General features: G+C 35.1%; 1 protein-coding gene across 1 annotated transcript; it reads left to right on the plus strand.

Moving 5' to 3' along the window:
- The first annotated feature begins 2 nt into the window (after positions 1-2).
- On the plus strand, positions 3-22857 carry LOC113522356 (CCAAT/enhancer-binding protein zeta). Its single transcript, XM_052891909.1, has 20 exons — positions 3-282; positions 1163-1274; positions 2182-2282; positions 3481-3568; positions 4538-4711; positions 6299-6408; positions 9590-9735; positions 10003-10138; positions 10595-10800; positions 12282-12558; positions 13919-14093; positions 15138-15325; positions 15771-15906; positions 16890-17066; positions 17854-17938; positions 18881-18996; positions 19909-20070; positions 21070-21135; positions 21702-21788; positions 22482-22857. Exons 1-20 carry the CDS (start codon positions 124-126, stop codon positions 22811-22813), a joined length of 3033 nt encoding a protein of 1010 aa, XP_052747869.1. The 5' UTR covers positions 3-123; the 3' UTR covers positions 22814-22857.
- Positions 22858-22900: the final 43 nt, after the last annotated feature.

Consider the following 22900-nt stretch of genomic DNA (forward strand, 5'->3'; position numbering starts at 1 on the left):
AGCAATTTTTTATCTACTACGCGATACCTAAAGTTTCACGTGTATTGTGCTATTATATTATTGCAATAGTTTAATAATTAGAAAAATATATGAATAAATTTTTTTAGACTTTAAATTACAAATATGAAGCATAAAAGGTTTGAAGAAAATATACTGGTGGATGAGGCGTACACAGACTACGGTAAACCAGACAAAAATGCCGATGTAAAAAAGAGCCAAGGTATTGCGAAGAATTTCGCAGAAACTCTAGAATATGAGGAGAAGAAGAAATGGTATCATCAGGCAAGACATTTTTTACCATCCATTTTATTAGTTTTTATTGCATCTGCTGAATATATGTATGCTTATGTTTTTAGTCAAAATTTTGCATCATAGAAAGGTAACCTTTTTTAAACAAACTACTAAAATAATTATTTCATCATCATCATCAATACCTAACTAGAGGACAAAGCTATTGGCGTTGTGTGACACTTATCAATAAACTGACACGAGGAAAAATTTATAATTCACCTTCTCAAAACAATTCAAGTAACTTAAAATCTATTTTTTTATATTTTATATATTTAAAAATAAACTTACAATGTTTTATTATAGGTAAATAACAATGCATGAAATTAATAAAGTAAATGAATAATAAACACATGAATCCTGCAGTCGCTAAGGTACCATCCAGAGGCTTGTGGCAATCTAAATAGCCTGTTAATATTTTTGAACAATCTAGATTGTCTAGACTTTTAAGTACAATGGCCTAATTAAAATAAATTTATATTCAGTGATATAAAAGTATTTATAAATATTAATAAGTCATCATCATCTTCCTACCCTTATCCCAATCATTTGGGGTCGGCGTAATATGATTTTATCCATATTACAAAAAGATATGGTTTTTATAAATATTAATAAGTATCATAAATAAACTAGTTATTATTTTATATGGCTCTTTCTTTACTTATCCTTACAATGAGGCTACCTAATGTGACCTGCTAGCATGGGGGAGTAACATCCCCTTTACTAACAATTCCTTTCCATCCTACAATTAAGGTGGGACTATTAAATAAAAAAGTGATTCCTTGATACTTAACTTGCACTGTCTTTAACTGTTTGTTTTTTTTTTTTACTTTTTTTACTTTTTCTTTAATTTTGTGTACATTATCATTTTCAGATGCCCGAGGAACCAAATGTTACTACAAAAACAATATCAACAGAGCAGGTGGAACAGTTGAGAAAAGAGGCAAACAGTGCACTCCATGGGGATACCATGGCATATGAAACCAGTTAGTAAACATATATAAGTTATTTATAAAAATGACAAAAGTCCTATAAGAACATTTTAACTATTAAAATCTTTTTTTTTTTTTAATTATTAATTTTCAATTTGAAAATAAGTTACAAAATAATCTAATAGTCAAAATATTTTTGTATGGTTTTAATCTTAAAAATAACATAATGAATTAACAACCAATGGGAAAGAAAGGTTTCTGAGTTATGGCAGTCTATGGGGAAGGCATATGTTAAATAGTGGACAGGTAATGGCTGATATGATGGTGATGATATTAAACATCATCAACCCATCATCGTCATCAAATTCATCTTGACCAACATTCAGAGAACATAACACATTTAGTTTCAATATAATAGAGGCACTTTTTATGGAAAATGGAGTGGTAAACAAACAGGTTGGTTGAAGGAAAGGTGTAATCATCGCCTATAAATATATTCAGCACCATAAATATCATATAGTGCACTATGAGCATTATAGCTCTGTCCATAAGGACAGAGGCATAATGTTCACAGGCATATAATACACTTTTTTTTTTAAATAATTTTCAACCATCTTTATGTTTATTTGTTACCTCTTGTCGCCTTAACGGCTTAACCAATCAGTATTAAATTTGGTATACTAGTATTATACGGGATAAAGAAGGACATAGGCTAGTTTTTAACAAACTTAGTGAATGTATCCCGGTCACGCGGACAAAGCCGCGGATAAAAGCTATTACCCTATAATTTCACTTGCGTCATCTATCACTATCTATGTCTATGTTTAGCACAGAAAATGTTCTTTTCTGTAATTTTTGTATTGTATTGTAAAATCTTTATTGTACATAATTCATACGGAATACATCAATCGATTTTATATATATAATTTATTAATATTTATTACTTGACATTGGATTACAGAAACAAACAGAAGTGGTTCATCTGATCACCAGTGGGCTAAGACTCTGCTGAACAAGGGCGCGATAGGAGATAGGGTTGCCGCTGCCACTATATTAATACAAGTATGTATTTTGAATTTATTTTATGGTAAAACAATTTAAAGAAAAAAATATATTCAATTGTTATTTGTGTTAGCCAATATTGCAAAAAGAATACTTTTTCAATCAAGCATTTATTATTTTTAAATTAGACAGTTTTTTTTGTAATGAGAAGAAAATGGAATGGTTACCATCTTACGTTTGCATTGTCATTATATGCTGGTAGGATACCAGTGAATGATAGACAGGTGACCTGTCTTGATAGCCCTTTCAGACCTGAACGATACTGGCGTGAGTTGTAACTTTAAAAAATTCTAAAACCGCGCGCAATTCATTTTTACGCACGAAGCTGAAATAACATGATAGTGAGATTCTTAAGTGCAGTAGTCTCGTGCGTGCCGGCAATATGGCTTGGCTCCAAAACACGAAAATGTATTTAATCTGAAAGAAAAAAAATCTTGGGTCTGAAAGGGATAAGGTGATGTGACTTGTCAAAATTTTTATCACTGACAAATCTGTCAAAAATTGATCAGGAATTAACTATGATGTCTAATGTCAATGTACACAGGAAAGGATTTGCCGCATGGCCCTGGCATAGAAAAGGCCACACTTTCCTTTCCCATGAGTGTTGTAAGAGGCGACTAAGGGTACTTAATTGTCGAGGAATGGACAGCAGCGTTCTTTTTAAAACATCACCAAAGCCTAACTGCGGTTGCTAACCTGCCTATAAAGCGTGGCAATATCTCACCTAGTGCTAGAATTATTTTTTTTTATTTTCGTAAACTATAATTTGTATTTGAATATCATAGTAGGAACAATAAAATTTATACAGTACGTAAAAAATAAATTAATAATGTTAATAAAATTCATTAAACGAATGAATGAATGGTTTATTTTCTCTTCACAAAATGTGGTATAAAGTGACAACTTGAGGTACAATTAGATATGTAAGACCAGTTTTGTGAGAGACTGGTGCTTGCGGTGGGTTTTGAAGAATCTATGTTACAAGTCGCGTTAAATAATATTATAAATATAAAAGTTTTATTTGTTACGTTTTCACGTCTAAATCGTTGAATTGATTTTCGTTAAGTTCTGGTATAGAAATAGATGGGACCCTGAAGATGATTATAAGTCTACCGGTCGTTAAAAATATCAAGGACGAAGTCGCGGGTAAAAGTTAGTGTGAATTTATAAAATTGATTTTTATATCCACTGTTTCCAGGACAATCCGATATACAATTTGACAGCGTTAAGGAATTTAATAAACAGCGTGAAGCCGGCTAAGAAAAAGGACGGCATTATTATCATTGGTAAGTAAATAGATACTGGTAATTTATCACTTATTTATTTTTTAAACATTGAATATTCAAATTTTATTGTATAATTTACAATAGTTGAGAAAACACATGGTTTTCTTTATATAAAGTGGTAACCATTGCCTATAAGCCTAAATACAACCAGAAATATCAAAGAATATACTGTGATGGCTTCATGTGTTTTTTTGATGGGTGAAAATGGTATGGTAACCTCGCCTGCGCTAACGGGATACGCTGGCGGAGCACCAGTGAAGGGTGATAGATGAGAATGAAAACAGGCCAATTAGTCCATCATGATGAATTCATCAATAATTAACCATGATAGTTTCCAGGGAGAACCGCGAGGAGGTTGACCTGGTTGGGTATATTGCTACCAATGGGATTCTCACAAACCCTTTCCCCCAGGCTTCATGTGTTACCATTCTTATGAACTATAATGTTTTATAATGGAATGGTAATCCTGCCTGCACTAACAGTATATGTTAGCGGGGTACCAGTGAGAGATGGTAGGTCAGTTGGCATATCTGGAATTCAGCACGATGGTTAACAGGAGGACCGTGTAGAGGTCGACCTGTGAACGAATTGGACGGATAAATTCAGACAGATGTGATGGTGTTGCGAGAATTGTGAGTTGGAAGGAGATGAGATTAGGAAATTACGGGATTGGGAGCCTAAAGCAGGTGTTCCTGAACTTCTAAGATAACGGAATGCCCAACAAAAACCTTTCATTTTATGGAACCCCATATCAATTGATTACAAATTAAAAACACTGTAATTTAAATAAAAACAAAAGTTTTCATCAGGTATTTTAAAATTGTAAAACTAAAGTTTCCTTTCATTTTTAATGTGAAGAATGAAATTGTTTTACTGTATAAATAAATTTGCGGAACCCTGATGACTTTTTTACGGAACCCACTTTAGGAATCGCTGACCTAAAGTATCATATTATATAAAAACTTTCAGATGCACTGTCCGAGCTGCTCGTATCTGAGCTGCTTATACCAAATGTGAAGTTACGCACCTTTGAGCAACACCCCCTGGGTCATATTGATGAGTTGACCTCTGGCAATAAGCAAGCCAAGAGGAACATACTGAAGCTGTGGTACTACGAAGATCAGCTGAAAGAACTGTATGGAAGTAAGTATATGTTTGCATAGCTGTGTTTCGGTTTGATGGGTGGGATATGGCAGTGAATTCACAGGGTACAGAGGAATAACACCGAGTCCTCAGGAATGGCAACGCATGGGGGGTATCATGGGCGAAACAGTATACTCTGTTATGTCCATGGTACTGCTCATGTGTATAGGCGACGGTTACCACTTTCCATCAGGTGGGTCGTCAGCTTGTTTGCCATTCTAAGTTGTATAAAAAAAAATATTTATTAAACTTTAATACATCTATAGAGTGTAAATGGCGGACTTAACTCCATATGGCGTTATCTACCAGTCAACCGTAGACAGGAATAACAGAAAATATAATTAACGGTGCAACGTGATAAACAATATTAAAACAGTAATTTAAAAATACATATTATAACTCACTCCACTTCCTTTTATTCCAATTCCTTTACTGTACAGGCAGTTCGCCTGTGGAACTCACTACCTACCTCTATTCGACGCGCTCAATCTCTCGCTAGTTTCAAAACCTCTGTTAAAGCCCATTATCTCTCCCTTTAAGTAACAATTTTTTCCCATGTTCTATCTTCATCTTCCAGTGTCACTCTCTCCTGTTGTATGTGTACTTTTAAGTTTGTGTATGTTTATGTATATATATGTATATACATATATATGTATATACATATATATGTATATATCTTTGTATATATTTGTTTATATATAATAGTACTAATATAATAGTGCGCCACCTACCCTTTATTTTTCTTTGTTTTCTCAATGTTCTCTACCCAAAGGTTGTCTGGAAGAGATTGCTTAGCGATAAGGCCGCATTTTGTATCATTTCTTATTACAGTTAAATGTGTTTACTATTTTATAAATGGTGCAATAAAGTGTAAATAAATAAATAAATTATACTGATGTTACGTACATTATACATATATACTGTCTGTTCCACCATCGCAACTGAATATGTTCACCATTGGAACATGGGGCGAATAACGTCAATTTTAAATCTCCCACACTAATACGATGTATTAGTACGACTAATACCATAATTTTAGACATAGTGCATTTAAATAAATACACATAATGTTAACAGAGATTTAAAAGAACTGTTGTTTTTCTTGCGGGCTCTTCCATAACAGATAACAACTTTACAAACTCTGCAGTAGATTAAAAAAAAATGACGATTTAAAAGTGCTTCTAAACAAATTTAAACAAAGGTGATTTAAATTTGATACGTCCAACTATTGAGATATTGAGTATGGGCTATTTCTTGTAGTATTTGCAATTTCTTGTTTAAAAAATTCAATAATGACAGAAAATATTTAAACCCATCTAAAAAGATGAATAACTTCCATATAAAGTGCTCAATTTTTGCTATTTTTTAATATTTAGTTAATTGTTTGTTTGTTTTATAGAAATTTAATTTATAAGGGACAGAGCGAAATATATGGGCTACTTTTTATTCTGTTAATCCTTACATTAATTGTCTTAACTATTCCTTATATAATGCAAATAAAGCATACTCATTCACTCATTCATATATTTTTATAGCAGTATAATTTTTTTCTTTGTGGTATTAAAAAAAAAACTACTTTGTTTCCAGCTTATGTGGAGGCGCTCAACAAATTTGCCCACGATTCAGTGGAAGCGAACAAGGAGAAAGCCGTGAGTGCTATGTCATATCTCCTGATGCATCATCCAGAGCGAGAGAAGGTGAGAATAATCATATACCTGCCCCTTATTATACATTATATGGATACTGTTTCTATAGAAATGCTTCGAGAAAAACGGGCCAACTTTTTTATACAATTTTGCGTGATAAATAGTTATGAGTGATTCCTTTATAAATTCTAACAAACAAAAAAAAAAAATAGAATCGAATTGAGAACATGAAGTATGGAAGTGGAAAAAATCGATACCATAGCAGGATCAGCGCGCGCGGAGTTTGCAATGAGACACCACTAATGTAATAGTTTACAGTGTGCCACGCTAGATGGCGGTGTTGTAAATATAAAACGCATTACGGTTTCGATGTAATAAAACACTGAGTACGAAGCTGAATCTTGTGAACGCGAAGCCCAAAGGGCTTTATCCCACTTCTGATAAAATTTTTGAATTGCCGACATTTTTTTTTTCTGTTGTCGGTGAGATTTTGCGATTTTTTTTATACAACTTAGAATGGCAAACAAGTTGACTGCCCACCTGATGGAAAGTGGTAACCGTCGCCTATAGACATGAGCAGTACCATGGGCATAACAGAGTATACTGTTTCGCCCATGATACCCCCTATGCGTTATATTTATATTACTTCCCCTTTTTTAGGGTTCCGTACTCGATCTAAAAATATAATTATCTAAAGATATAATTACATTATTGTCTTCCATAAAAAAAAAACTACCAGTTATTTTTATTTCAAAACTAAACAACTGAATCGATTTTTTATAAAAAATTCTATGAGATTAATTACTAAGTATACTGTTTCAGATTAAAAAAAAAATCCAAATCGTATTACAACTTGGATTTTTTTTGAACTTGGACAGAGTTATTAGATAACAAACGTAAAAGAAAAATGCAAATAAATTGAGAGCCTCCTCTTTGAAGTCGGTCACGGTAAAAGGTTACAGCATTTAACACTAGATGGCGATCTAATAAATTTAAAACGCTTGACGGTTTCGAAGTAACAAAATACACGAATACGAATACCAATGTTGTGAATGTAAAATACGTTGAAAAGCAAAGCGCTTATGTGTAGTGAAATTTTGCGATTTTATTTGTATTTTTGCTCATATTTAGGTTTCCGTAATAGTACAAAGTGCCGATAATTGAGATTGTCTTCCACAAAAAAAATTTACTCCAATTATGGTAAAACCAGTTTATTTTGACTTAAAAAACTACTGAACCGACTTTGATTTTCAAACCTGTAAATGTATTCTTTGAGGTAAAAAAAAGTATAGTAGTAAGTATATAAAGTAAACATAGAAAAAATACAATCGAATTGCGAACCACCTTTTTGAAATCGGTTGAATGGCCGTTTTATCCATTCGACAGTCCGTCCGTCCATCTGTCATACCGCTGTCATATCTGTCGTAGCGCTTTACCTCACCAACTACAAACTCTATTTACGACGACAATTTGGATTACTTTTCCATATAATTGGCCTGCACACATTACAAAAAAATATAAATACATATTTCTTTTTTTTTTTTTTCTCCTCAAAGAGAGGTGTAGTAAATTTTTTAAAATGCCCAAGTGGGAAATCACACGAAAGGATATCCTTTGTACATTTTAAAACCGTTTTGTGATTATTTTTATTGCGCGCAGCTTTTTTATTTTTAATTTAAAATGTTTATTACGTAGACATCCATTGGTTTTTCAAAATTCACACAACAATAGACTATATAGGCTTGATGCGGGATGAATCCGAGGTGAACTAGTGGAATAAAGTTTACAGCTTGTATATACTAAACTAGATGGCGTTGTTGTAAATTTAAAACGCGATATGCTTTGATTTTTCTATTCGCGACATGTTATTTGTCGGAGAACTTTTCTTTTTTTTTTTTTTTTCCATTATGTAGGCTAAGTTTTTTTTTTTGCAATATTTATAATAGATACCGGTTCTTTAACTTGAAAGTCAGATATTGTAAATGTACATTTTAGATGTTTGGTATCGCCAAAAAAAACAGTTTTTGCATGAGCACCAAACGTTTTTTTTTTTATACAACTTAGAATGGCAAACAAGATGACGGCCCACCTGATGGAAAGTGGTAACCGTCGCCTATAGACATGAGCAGTACCGTGGACATAACAGAGTATACTGTTTCGCCCATGATACCCCTCATGCGTTGCCATTCCTGAGGCATTTAACCTTTCATTATTTTAAACCATACACTTATTACTTTTAATAACTTAAAAATAAATGTTTACAAAACAATTTATTCTACATTACAAAATTAATACACAGCGTAATATCAAGAAATTTAATAAGCTACCTAAAAAAATTAAAATCGTTGAATAAATTAAATATCTTTGGATGAAAATTGAAGTCATTGCTAGAGAGATGTCTGTACTCCATACACGAATTCTGACTGTCGTAAATTTAAATATTGATAGATAGACAGATACTCTTTATTGTTTCCTCCAAAAGATTACAATAGTAAACTTATTATAGATACGAACAACTACAAGAAATAATCACAATGAGAAAAACAATGGGCAGCCTTATTGCTAAAAACGATATCTTCCAGACAATTTTTGGATGGAGAGGAGTAGTTATAAACAGTTTGATTGGAGGCACGATGAAAATTCTATCATTTCTAAATATAGAGATGTAATACATACCTTAACGGGTCACAACACCGGCTATTCTAACTCGAGCTGGGGGGGGGGAGGGATTGTTAGTAATGGAGACTAAGAATCCCATTGCTAGCAATATACCCAACCAGGTCGATCTCCTCGCGGTTCCCCCTGGAAACTATCATGGTTAATTCCTGATGAATTCATCATGATGGGCTAACTGGCCTGTTTTCATTCTCATCTATCACCCTTCACTGGTGCTCCGCCAGCGTATCCCGTTAGCGCAGGCGGGGTTACCACTCCATTTTCATTCAATATTTAAAAAAAAAACTCGAGCTTTGATACTCTATGACTGGACCGGGCAATTGTTGTGATTATGAGCTAACTAATGCCTTCATCATTCAATGTGACAAAATATTATTGCAAATGTTTATGTTATTATAATGAAATTATTTTAATGTTTTGTTTAATAAGTTTTTATATTTGCATGCCTACAGTGTGGCAGAATATGATTGGACTATTTTTCTTGTAAAGCTAACACCTATAAAAATGTACCTTATTCCAGCAAATAAATGATTTCAATTTCAATGTATCCTTTCAGATGCTACTAAACAACATTGTAAACAAATTGGGCGACCCGTCTCAGTCGGTATCGTCGAAAGTGATATACCATCTCTGTCAATTGCTGTACAATCATCCCAACATGAAGGCAGTGGTGCTGGCAGAAATAGAGAAAATGCTCTTCAGGTAAATCATTTTTCATCATTGATGCAATTTTTTGTTATACAACTTAGAAAGGCAAACAAGCTGACGGCCCACTTGATGGAAAATGGTAACCGTCGCCTATAGACATGAGCAGTACCATGGACATAACGGAGTATACTGTTTCGCCCATGATACCAACCCGCATGCTAAGCGTACCGGCCACCAGGAAAACCGTCTTATCATTGAGGCCTATGTTCAACAGTGGATAGTTAACGGGTGATATTAATGCTTCTGGGAACACGTTTCCAGGTCGAATATATCTCCACGGGCGCAGTACTACGGCGTTTGCTTCCTGAACCAGTTCTTTCTCGGCAAAGATGACTCCAAGATCGCCGAGAACCTCATCAGGATATACTTCTCATTTTTCAAAGCATCCATAAAGAAGGTACTTATGTGTTTTATATGGTGTTGTATGTGCGCTATTAATGTAAAATTATGTGTCTGTTTATCTATATACTAAGTTTCTCTGGACGTCGATGGCGGGAAAAGGTCGTCACCTATTTCGATATCGCCCATATCGGCCGGATATCTGTTTTCGAATATAAAAGTCTGTTATCCAATATTATTTTTTTGGATAACAGACTTTTAACATATTAATAATAATTGGCGTGAATTTACTGGGTACAGAGGAATAACACCTGAGTCCTCAGGAATGGCAACGCATGGGGGTATCATGGGCGAAACAGTATACTCTGTTATGTCCATGGCACTGCTCATGTGTATAGGCGACGGTTACCACTTTCCATCAGGTGGGCCGTCAGCTTGTTTGCTGTTCTAAATTGTATAAAAAAAAGAGCGACATAAGCAATAGATATAGTTAATAAAAAAAAAACTTTCCCAGGGCGAGATAGACTCGCGTCTAATGTCGGCCATATTGACCGGCGTCAAGCGGGCGTACCCGTTCGCGGACAAGGACCGCCTGGCGGAGACCCCGGAACACATAAATGCAATACACAAGCTCGTCCACCTGGCCAGCCTGAACATTGCAATACACTCGCTGGCACTGCTCTTCCATATCAGTGACGCCAGCAAGGGGACCTCGGATCGGTGAGTTAATTGTTTGCATATTTATTTACATACATACATACATACATATTTGTCACGCATGTCTCCCATTAGGGTAGGCAGAAACAATGGAACGCCAAATGTTTCGATTCAAACAAACCTCTTTCGCTTTTTCCACATTCATCATGTTTTCATACACGCTCGCCGGTTACGGGTACTTTTAATTTGGCCCTTCTTCAGCACGTCGCCTATTTGGTCAACATACGAGTACGTCCGTCTAGGGCGGCCCCTACCGACATCTCCATTAATTCTTGCTCGATAAATCTCTTTCTTAATTCTTCTTTCATCCATCCTCTCCAAATGACCAAACCAACGCAACATTCCTTTTTCGATTTTTGTCACTACATCGTCTTTCAGTCCACACTTCTCTCTAATCACACTGTTTCTGTATATTTATTTATTTATTCTTTATTGAGGACATTACAAAAAAAAATGTCTGATACAAAAGGCTGACTTAATATCATATAGCATTCACACACAAGCCCAAGAGGTTTAAGTGCTACTAAAAATCCAGTTTTTTTTTTTTTTTAATGTATTTATGCATGCTAATTAAATAAATAAAAAAATATTAATTATGCGATGAAAAAATTGTATTTATCCATTTACAATATTGCACCATATTTTTTTAAATCACCAAGATACCAAACAAACGTACAGTTTACGCCCCACCTGATGGTAAGCGGTTACCGTAGCCTGTGAACGCCTGCAATGCGCTCGTTCGTTAATTTTAATGTTTCATGTTGTTTACATATATTTTAAATACATTATCAGGACTTAACGCCATGAAAAATGTTTGCAGGTAAATAGTACCTACATACTTGCCTCTTTACGATAGTGTATTTAAAAAACATACAACCTGTCTGATGATAAACGGTCACTGTAGCCTATGGACGCCTACAACACTAAGGTTGTCACGTGCGCGTTGCCGACTCTGAAGAAACCTAAATGTACCCTTTTTGAAGAACCCCACACTGTAGTCTGTAGAGAATACCTCGGCAAGGAGTTTTTTTTTAAGATAAGATAAAAATATATTTATTTAACAAAGTATGTTTGTTTAGCACAGAATTTATCATTGCTTCCTACACTAGGCTGAGCTTGTCCTGTAGGAGTTCATTCCGCAGCCTAAGCGTTCGCGAGAGAAAACTCGTCTGAAAGTGCACTGTAGGCGACTAAGGTTCTAGCATGTTGAGGATGAGTTTCTTTGCGTGACAGAATCCGAAACGAGGATAACTGCAAAATAATCAATTTTCAATTGTAATTATGAACATATATTTTTATTAATATAATAAATTTGACTGTTTGTTTGTTATTCCTTGACGCTTTAACGACTCAACGATACGTCATGAAATTTGGTGTAGACAACGTATTATTTGAAACGTAGAAGAACATAGATTACGTTTTATATTGAACACAAAAGGCGAAGACGCGGATAAAAACTAATAATTTTATAATTCCTCTTACAGCTACTACACCGCCCTCTACCGTAAACTTACAAACCCGAACATCTTCAGCACCACGCATTCCGCCCTCCTGTTCTCACTGGTCTACAAATCTGTGAGACAAGACAAAAATATTGACCGCGTCACCGCTTTCATAAAGCGCATGCTGCAACTCAGCAGCTACATGAATCCGGCTCAAGCTTGCGGCATGCTGTTCTTGATTTCCCAAGTGCTGAAAGATGGAAAGAAGAGTGCTGCCGCTTCTAGCATGTTGCAGTGGACCAAGAAAGAAGTTAAAGAGGTAATTGATGTAAATGTTGCTAAGCGGGAAACTCGAGAACGGCTGGACCGATTCAGATAGTTTTTTTTTTTCTTTTAATATTCGTTGAAGTCCAAGGAAGGCTTTTATGAAAAGCTAAATTTTTAAAAATGGTCTGGGAAAATGGAAAATATGACCAAATTTTTCTTTTACAAATGCATGTAGGTAGATCTGTCGCAGTGTCCACGGTATCCCTCATGTTTTGCCATTTCTGAGAACTATGATGTAGATGGGTTTTTTTATGCAACTTAGAATGGCAAACAAGCTGACGGTCCACCTGATGGAAAGTAGTAACCGTCGCCTATAGACATGAGCAGTACCATGGACATAACAGAGTATACTGTTTCGCCCATGATACCCCCAAGATAGTTGTAGTCATTGTACCCAAAATAAATATAAAATCACTGTGTGGTCCCGGCATAGAATGAACCACCCCTTTCTTTTCCATGGGTATCGTAGGTGGTGACTAAGGTGGTACTAATCGTAGGTGGAACTTAATGATTGAAGGATAGGCAGCAGCCTCTTAAAACCTAAGTGTGGTTGCCAACTCGCCTGCAAAATATAGCAATTGCTAGCAAAATTCCCCATGTGGAGGGCTGTATTTAACAATGGGCAATTAACGTTGGCAGTGTTTCGCGGTAAGATACTGAAGACCATGTAGATTTGATGATATTGTCCAGTCTTGTTTTATATTTAATTGAATTTTGCAATAAAGAATATGTAATTGTAAATTTAATTTATTATATTAATTATATTATGACATTTATATGCATGTAATCTGTAGTCAATGTTGTGTACGCCTGCTATAGGTATGCATATCAGCATACTACATAAGAAATGTTTTTTTTTAATTTTTGTATAATATGTATACTGTTGGTGTGCCTAATTCGAAATAAAATAAATAAACGGCTTACATGAAATATTTTTTACATATTAAATTGGTTTAAAAAGGACAACTATTGTGTTTCTTACGAGTTCTTTTCAATAGATAGACGTTCTAAACCCAGCAATAAGATTCATAAAAGATGATGATTTAAAAGGGCTTAGAAACAAGACTATATTTTTTTTTTTGTTGGATGAAAATTGATTGGTAACCCCGCCTGCGCTAACGGGATACGCTGGCGGAGCACCAGTGAACGGTGATAGATGAGAATGAAAACAGGCCAGTTAGCCCATCATGATGAATTCATCATGATAGTTTTCAGGAGGACACGCATGGAGGTCGACCTGGTTAGGTATATTGCTAGAAATGGGATTTTTAGTCTCCATTACTAACAATCCCTTTCCCCCCTGAAACAAGACTATTAAAAAAAAATTCTATTCTATTAACTTTTATATCTAGGAAGTGAAGACAGAATCTGAGCTAGATACAGAACAGAACGATATAGAAGATGAAAACGAAGGCGTCAAAGAAGATAGTGTGACAGAAGTGAACGACACAATAGAAGAAGATGAAGTAAAAGTGGAACAGAAGAAAGTTGATCTTCTGCACGGGGATAAGAAAGATCTTTTGATGGGTAAGTTTTTTTTATGCAACTTAGATATTTTAACGGCGCTGGTAGAGGAGGAGGGCAGCGACAATAATAAAATTATATTAGAGCGAGACTAGTCCAGTGTAATTTCCTTAAGACGTGAACAATATGTCAATCAAGTAAAATAACAAAAAGTTATCAAAAAACATATTCAAAATATAAAAATATAAATCTAAAAAGGTAAACTTATATTAAAAGAGGACTGTCCCCAACAGATGTGCTCCTATGGTTTCGCTCCTCCGAAATGCTTAGACCGATTTTTATGAATTTTTTGTATATTTGGTAAGTAAAACCAGGCCTGAACTTGATATCCATAACGATAGTCACTCTATGTTTATGGTTAAATTAAAATGTTGATGTACCTCGCCATTGCATTATATTTATTTATAATTTAAAATAATTACATTACAATTTCCATTATTTATATTATGTTATTATTCATATTGTTAATATCTTTACTTATTTAATGACATTTAATAATTTAATTCTATTTTAATGTTCATCAAACACAAGGCATGCTGTGGTTGCCTATAAATGTAAGAACAGTTAGATTTAATCTACCAGTGTATTGTACTAAAATGTTTAGCTGTATCTTATGTTGGTAATCCTATAAATAAAGAATAGGTCGTAAAATTTATTAACAGGGGGCTGGGTGGGTTGTGCCTACCCTATTAAGTCTACCTCCACGCGGTTCGCCCTAGAAACCATCGTGGTTAATTCTTGTTGACTTCGTCAGGATGCGTTACCTGACCTGTTTTCATCCTCACTTATCATCAGTCACTGGTGCCCCGATAGCGCAGGCGGGGTTACCATTCTATTATCATCCATTTAATAATATGAATTAATCACGATGGTTTCCAAACAGAACCGCATGGAGGTCGACCTGATGGAGTATTATTGGCAACGGACCTTTTAGATCCCATTACTAACTATCCCTTTTCCCAGGACTATGATGTTATGCCTCCATGCCCTGTAATTTCATTACCATATTAATGATTAAATTGATTTGTTCTCTCTTGAATTTTCCAGAAGACGATGAAGAAACCTATGTAGATTTAAAAATTGATGAACAAGGGAATGTGAAGCCGAAGAAACGCAAGCACTCAGCAGTGGCCAGTTGGTACCACGCCAGAGTGAAGGTTGAGGGTCAGGAGGAAGACAAGAATAAAGAGAAGGAAGCACAGATACAGCTCAAGCGAACCGTTAACATGGATAAGGTATTTATTTTATTACTCGCTTTTAACCGGACGGGGAAGGATTAGTTATAGGGAAGTTTTTTTTTTTTATAGTAAGATAGATACTCTTTATTGTTTCCTCCAAAAGATTACAATAGTAAACAAGTAGATACAAACAACTACAAGAAATAATCACAATGAGAAAACAATGGGCGACCTTATCGCTAAAAGCGATCTCTTCCAACCAACCTTTGGATGGAGAGGAGTAATTATAAACAGAGGCATAATTATAATTATATATTTTAATGGATGATATTTATTTTATTGATGGATAAATTTTCAAGAGCATATTCCTTTTTAAAAAGCCAGCAGCATACTTGCCATTCCACTGGTGTTGGGAGTTCTTTAGGGACTGCAGTAGTCACCACTTGGTAAAACACTTGCTCGTTGCTCCCCCTGTACTATAAAAAAATAAAATCTGTCATAGATAATAATGGAGTACAACCCCCACGCTCGGAATCCAACGTTCGCCGGTGCCAACTGCACGGCGTATATGGAACTGGTGGCGCTGGCGAGACACTTCCACCCAACCGTGAAACTGTTCAGTGAGAGGATACTAAATGGTTTGTAACTCTATATGTTAATTATATAATTTTATAATACTATACTTAAAGAACTATATATACCGTAATTAAGCTATTTAGACAACTAGAGGTGACAAACAAATTCATTTTTTATATTAAAGGTAAAAATCTATTTATTATCAAAGTATGTTTGTATAAATGTTCAGTATTGACTCTTACTACGTGAATTTACTAATCCAACTATTAATTATTCGACTGAGCAATGTAAATGAGACTGTAATTTTATTCATTCGACTACTAATTTTATTCATTCGAATATTAATTGTATTCATTCGACTGCTAATTTTATTCATTCGACTGCTAATTGTATTCATTCGACTACTAATTGTATTCATTCGACTGCTAATTTTATTCATTCGACTGCTAATTATATTCATTCGACTGCTAATTGTATTCATTCAACTGCTAATTGTATTCATTCGACTGCTAATTTTATTCATTCGACTGCTAATTGTATTCATTCGACTGCTAATTGTATTCATTCGACTGCTAATTGTATTCATTCTACTGCTAATTGTATTCATTCGACTGCTAATTTTATTCATTCGACTGCTAATTTTATTTATTCGACTGCTAATTGTATTCATTCGACTGCTAATTGTATTCATTCGACTGCTAATTGTATTCATTCGACTGCTAATTGTATTCATTCGACTGCTAATTTTATTCATTCGACTGCTAATTTTATTCATTCGACTGTTAGGTAGGTAGGTAGTGGGTAGTAGGATTTTATTTTCATTATTAGTGGTTTAGATTAGTAATTACTAATTACTAAATTTATTCGAATACTAAAACTAGTATATTACTATTACATTAAATATTCGAATTAAATTTTACACATTTAATTTCGTTATTCGAATATTTAATGTACTTGCAAGTAATGCCGGCAGGGTAATCATTCCATTTTCATCCATTAAAAAATGCACTATGTTTATTTATATACTTTTTTTTTTCTGCCACAGAACAAATAATTCAGTACAGCGGCGATCCGCTGAAAGATTTCTCCGGCATTCGCTTTTTGGATCGCTTCGTGTTCAAGAACCCTAAGAAACGAGCGGAGAACGATGACGATGCGGATTTAAAAAGGGTCAAGGGGTCCCACCCGAAGTTTGCTGTTAGGAAAAATTATTCCGCCAAAGGTAAGCTTGTTTTTCAAATTTTTTTTTATACCACTTAGAATGGCAAACAAGCTGACGGCCCACCTGATGGAAAGTGGTAACCGTCGCCTATAGACATGAGCAGTACCATGGACATAACAGAGTATACTGTTTCGCCCATGATACCCCCTATGCGTTGCCATTCCTGAGGACTCAGGTGTTATTCCTCTGTACCCTGTAAATTCACGCTATATCCCACCCTTCAAACCGAAACACAACCATGCAAACATAACTGCTTCACGGTTGAAACACGAATGGGACAGAGGTACCCAAGCAATCGACTTTTGTACAAAGTCTCCCTTACTTACTTTGAAAATAGAAAAGGTTCTTCATACACTTGTATTTTTTTTTTATTTATTTCCTGATGACACCATCATTTATAAACCGAAAACTTTCTTTTTTTATATTTCGTTTGTTACTTCATAACGTAGTTTAGTTTATAAATCAAAATAACTCGTTCAAAATCTTTTAAATTGTTAAATTTCTTTTATTCGAACGATGAAATAAAAAACATGCCTCTTTATTAAAGATGTATAATGATGACGTAGCTTTTTAATTTGAACGAGTAACATATGCTTTTGACTTAACAAATAAGTTGAGCAATCCAAAAATAAAAGCGTATGCGGAGCATCCCATAAAATATTTCCCGTCTTGCTCACACTTCGTGTTTTGCTTATAATGCTGTCTCTTTCTATTACTATCATTACATGTCATATATATAATATTAGGACCGCAACTACTATTCTAAATGTATGTATTTTTTTTTCAGGTCTGCGCGGTATACCTATAAGTTCAACGACCTATTTGAACGAGGATGTCTCCAAGATACCAGTTGATGAAAGGTTCCTTTACGAGTGAGTAGAAATGATTTTATACAACTTGTCAAAGCAAATAAGACCTAATTATAACAATAAAGTGATAACATAGACGCGCACCATAGACGTCCCAGTATACACAGTGACGCCTATTAAAAAATAAAGTTTATTTTGTTTTCACATGCAATCTACACAGGGTTAAATAAAGAAACATGCATGCAGTTAAAGAGATATATATACACATAGTTTTATATATATATATATATATATAAAACTATGTGCTAACACAACATAGACTGAAAGACATTTTTATTTTGCATAAATATATGATAGCACCCATACAGGGGTTAAAAAAATAATGATGGAATAACTACAAAATTTACTAAATATGTAGAAAAAATAACAATAAATGTATTTTACAGCATATTTAGTAAGCATGAGCATGTGTGCGTGCGTTGAAATATTCGCTAGAACGAGGTCCGTACTCAGCATTATGCTGTAGTGTCAGGGACGCTACAGCGCTGATTTTCAGCACGAGCCTCGCCAACCCGCGCGGTCCTAATAAAAAAACTACTTTGTGCTAACTAAAACTATAAAATACATAGACTGGGGGGAAAGGGATTGTTAGCAATGAAGTTTGATAGCCCCATTGCTAGCAATATCTCCTATTAGGTAGACCTCTACATTGTTCCCCCTGGAAACTACCGTGAACAATTCTTGTTGAATTCGTCACGATGAACGAACTGACCTGCTTCATCCTCACTTATCATCCTTCACTGGTGCCCCGCCGGTGTATATCGATAGTGCAGGTGGGTTAACCATTCCATTATCACCTATTAAAAAAAAGACTGACAAACAAGCTGACGGCCCGCCTGATGGATAGTAGTGTTATTCCTCTGTACCCTGTAATTTCACTGTCATATCCCACCCTTCAAACCGAAACACAGTCATGCAATAAATATTACGGATTTAAAATTCCAGTTTCCTGAAGATGCGCCGTGAGGAACGAGGGTCTGATGATGATGACAGTGACAAGGATTCGGTGACCAGCGAAGACTTCGAGCAGTACCTCGACTCTATGACTGGGAAATCACAAGGTAGGATATAGATTGAAATAAATAAAGCAATTAAGATAGGAGCATTTAACAAGTAATATATGACTAGATTGGTGTGTGGTCCCAGCATAGAATATGGCCTATTCTATGCCCCTTTAATAATATTTCATAAATACGTGTAGCGTATGAGATTTCATATGAAATGCAAAATACGTCGCACTTGTAGTTAACGTTCGTAAAAGCTGTTACAAGTAGCAACAGTGAAAAATAACAGTTATATAGCTGCTTCGTGAGTCTGTTGGCGCTCAGTTAAATGTGAAATTAAATGTAAATCAGTGAAGCATTTCTGACAGCCGACTGGCTCGTAAAAAATGAAGCAATAACAAAATATTTTAGCACACTGTTTATAAATTATCATATTCCATACTTTATTTTAATAGCTAATACTCTTAGAAGCAAGTTTGATATTGGACCATTACGAGTGAAAATCACTCTTTGTAATTTTTCACAAATTAAATCACTGTGATAATGAATAATTTCATTAAATGATATTATGTTATCTATCTTCACACTTTATATTAACATGTCTTACATTCTAATACCCCATAACGGAGGGGGGAAGGGATTGTTAGAAATGGAGACTGAGAATCCGATTGCTAGCAATATACCCGATCAGGTCGACCTCCTCGCGGTGCCTCTTGGAAACTATCGTAGTTAATTCCTGATGAATTCATCATGATGGGCTAACTGGCCTGTTTTCATTCTCATCTATCACCCTTCACTGGTGCTCCACCAGCGTATCCCGTTAGCGCAAGCGGGGTTACCATTTCATTTTCACCCATCAAAAAAAATACCACATAAGGCATTCAGTATAAGTACCACATTTTTTATTATTTGTTAAATTTTTTTATATATGAAATAGAAATGTTATACCATTTTTCTTGTCATTTACAGTTGAATCCGACGAGGAATTAGACTACCTCGCAGACATGCAAGCAACTAGACATCAGAAAAAATCGAAGAAGCAAAACGACGGTGATGATGACCAGTTCGGCAGTGATGACGATGATGAAGGTGATGAACCTGACGACGGTGGTGATGAGGTTGATGATGAAGGTACCTAAAATGTTACATTTTCTAAATTAATTAAAGAGGAATTATTTTCAACGCATAAAGGGTACCATGGGCGACACAGTACAGTCTGTGTTATCATCAAAAATATATTACGGGTCACTAAATAAAAAATTGGGATAAGGGTAGGAAAATTATGGTGGTTTCAAACAAATATCTGATGATTAACAGTTACTATATTCTACAAAGTGCATCCTTCTTAAAATCTCAAATGAAACAACATAGTTCATTACACAATTATGTAGTATTGTAGTAGTTTTTATTTTATTAAGAGAAAAAACGTAAAACTGTAAATTATTCTTACCAGAGGGAGACTTTGTACAAAAGTCGGTTGCTTGGGTACCTCTGTCCCATTCGTGTTTCAACCGTGAAGCAGTTGTATTTGCATGGCTGTGTTTCGGTTTGAAGGGTGGGATATGGCGTGAATTTACTGGGTACAGAGGAATAACATCCGAGTCCTCAGGAATGGCAACGCATGGGGGGTCTCATGGGCGAAACAGTATACTCTGTTATGTCCACGGTACTGCTCATGTCTATAGGCGACGGTTACCACTTTCCATCAGGTGGACCGTTAGCTTGTTTGCCATTCTAAGTTGTATAAAAAAAAACTTATTTATATTAGTGTGAGCATTGCATCTGAGCATCTTCCGTTAGATTAGCAAAATATTATATTTTTGCTTTTCCACGATCAACTTTTTTTTTTTTTTACAACACAGGGGGCAAACGAGCATGCGGCTCACCTGATGGTAAGTGACTACCGCCGCCCATGGTCACCCACAACACCTACGGCATTGCAGTCGCGATCGACCAGTTCGCCACGCCTGCTCTGTAGTGATCGTTTATTATCAGGCGGACCGTATGCCTGTCATTCTCATAATATAACAATATTTAAGAAAAAAATATTTATTTAGTGCTTAATTCTACACTTAATGACCAAAAATATTGAACAGTAAACAATAATAAAAAAAAAAAACTTTTTTACAGGTAGTGATGGTGAATTAAATATATCGGCTGATGAGGATGAACCAGATCTATCAGGGGATGAAGATGGTAGGTTTTTTTATTTACGATTATACTATCCCACAGTCGTGCATTCCCAAGGTGAGTTGACGTCAGGCAAGCAAGGGTATGTTCGTAAAACCATAAGTCAAACTCTTGGGAAATATGAATAGAGTCATATAACGTCGACCCCATATAAATGGGATATAAGCAGGGAAATGATGATATAGTCTACCTTCAGCATATCTATTTTTCTACTAGCTTTTACCCACGAGTTTATACATGTTGATTCCGAAAACACATAGGTAACTATGATTTATCAAGGAAGAAGTGATTATTATGTTACGCCATGTCGATCTTTACATAGAATAGGCCATCCCTTCCTATCCCGCGTGTGTCGTAAGAGGCAACTAAGGGAGAGCGAAGGATGAGCAGCAGCGTCTCTCTTAAAATATCTCCAAAACCTAACTATGGTTGCCAATCCGCCTGCCAAGCGTGGCAACTACTGGCAAAACCTTCCAAAGGGGAGGCTTATGTTCAGCAGTGGACAGTAAAAGGCTGATATGATGATAGGTAAGTAATGCAATAGTTTACCACAGATAAATATTTGATTACAGAATTACTTCTGGAGAATAGTGACGACGATGACCATATTGATGTTCCTGGAAAGAAATCGAAGAAAAAAATGAAGCTGAAATTAAAAGGTATTCCTATTTTTTTTGTTTATTTTGTTCAACTTTGCTCCAATCGTTTTTTTTTTTAATGGGTAAAAATTGAATGGTAACCCTGACTGATTTATTAATAATGGTAGTCCCACCTGCGAATGATGATAAGTGAGAATGAATGCAGGTCAGTTGAACTATGATGATAAATTGTACAAGTATTAACCTTGATGGTTTCCAGGGGTAACTGCTTGAAGGTCAACTAACAAAGTGTATTGACAGCAATGAAGCTGTCAGATGATATCACCAATAATCCCTCCCCCCTCTCCCCACTCATGTTATTGTCGCCCAGCAGCTGTGCTCATAGCTGTGTTTCAATTTAAAGAGTAGAGTGCAGTGTAGTGAAATTATAAGGTACTGGGGCATAACATAATATAGTCTTCAGGAATGATAACACACCCGTCATAAATTGTTATTCCTTAGTACTAAAATGTGGGTATAAAGGGGAAACCGTGGTCTTTACAACATATTCTGCACTATTCATAGAGCTTTTCATACCTATAACTAACAGTTACCACTTGCCATTAGGTAAAATGTCAGCTTATTTGCCATTTTCAGCAAGTTGCATAGAATTACATAAATAATATTGTAAATATATTTAAAGTAAACAAATGTTATAGCCTTATTTATTTATATATAATGGACAAAAATAAAAGAGTATGGCATACACAACAGGTGGTGATGACTTGGGATCCCTGTTTGCATCAGCTGAAGAGTTCTCCACGCTTCTAGAAGATACTGCAACTAATAAAAAACAAGGCTCCAGTCATGCTGTCGCAAACACAGACAACGCCAGTACAAAGCAACTAGCTTGGGAAGAAAAACGCGATCGATGGATAAAAGGCTATAATAGGAATATTCTCGGTCATAAAAAAGGCAACAAAGGAAAAAAATTCAACAGGAACAAGCAAAATGGCGGCAAGAACAAATTGGCGCCACAAACTGGCGGGAAAAGGAAGGGCGGGAATGCAAGTGGTGCTGGTGGAAAAAGAAAAAAGTTTAAATAATACTTAAATACTTACATTATATAAATGTATTTAATAAATCTTAAGTATTTGTTTTATTTAATTACGTATATTTTAAAATTTTATTTC

The sequence above is a fragment of the Galleria mellonella genome, unplaced genomic scaffold (genome assembly GCF_026898425.1).
Source record: "Galleria mellonella isolate WM207_F2 unplaced genomic scaffold, CSIRO_AGI_GalMel_v1 utg146, whole genome shotgun sequence".
NCBI lineage: Eukaryota > Metazoa > Arthropoda > Insecta > Lepidoptera > Pyralidae > Galleria > Galleria mellonella.

What these genes read in the sequence shown, in the direction of transcription:
- LOC113522356 (XM_052891909.1), top strand. Translation starts at nt 124, where the DNA reads ATGAAGCATAAAAGGTTTGAAGAAAATATACTGGTGGATGAGGCGTAC. An exon ending in AGAAGAAATGGTATCATCAG is followed by an intron (nt 283 to 1,162) that starts GCAAGACATTTT and finishes TATCATTTTCAG; the next exon opens with ATGCCCGAGGAACCAAATGT. An exon ending in AGCAAGGGGACCTCGGATCG is followed by an intron (nt 10,801 to 12,281) that starts GTGAGTTAATTG and finishes TTCCTCTTACAG; the next exon opens with CTACTACACCGCCCTCTACC.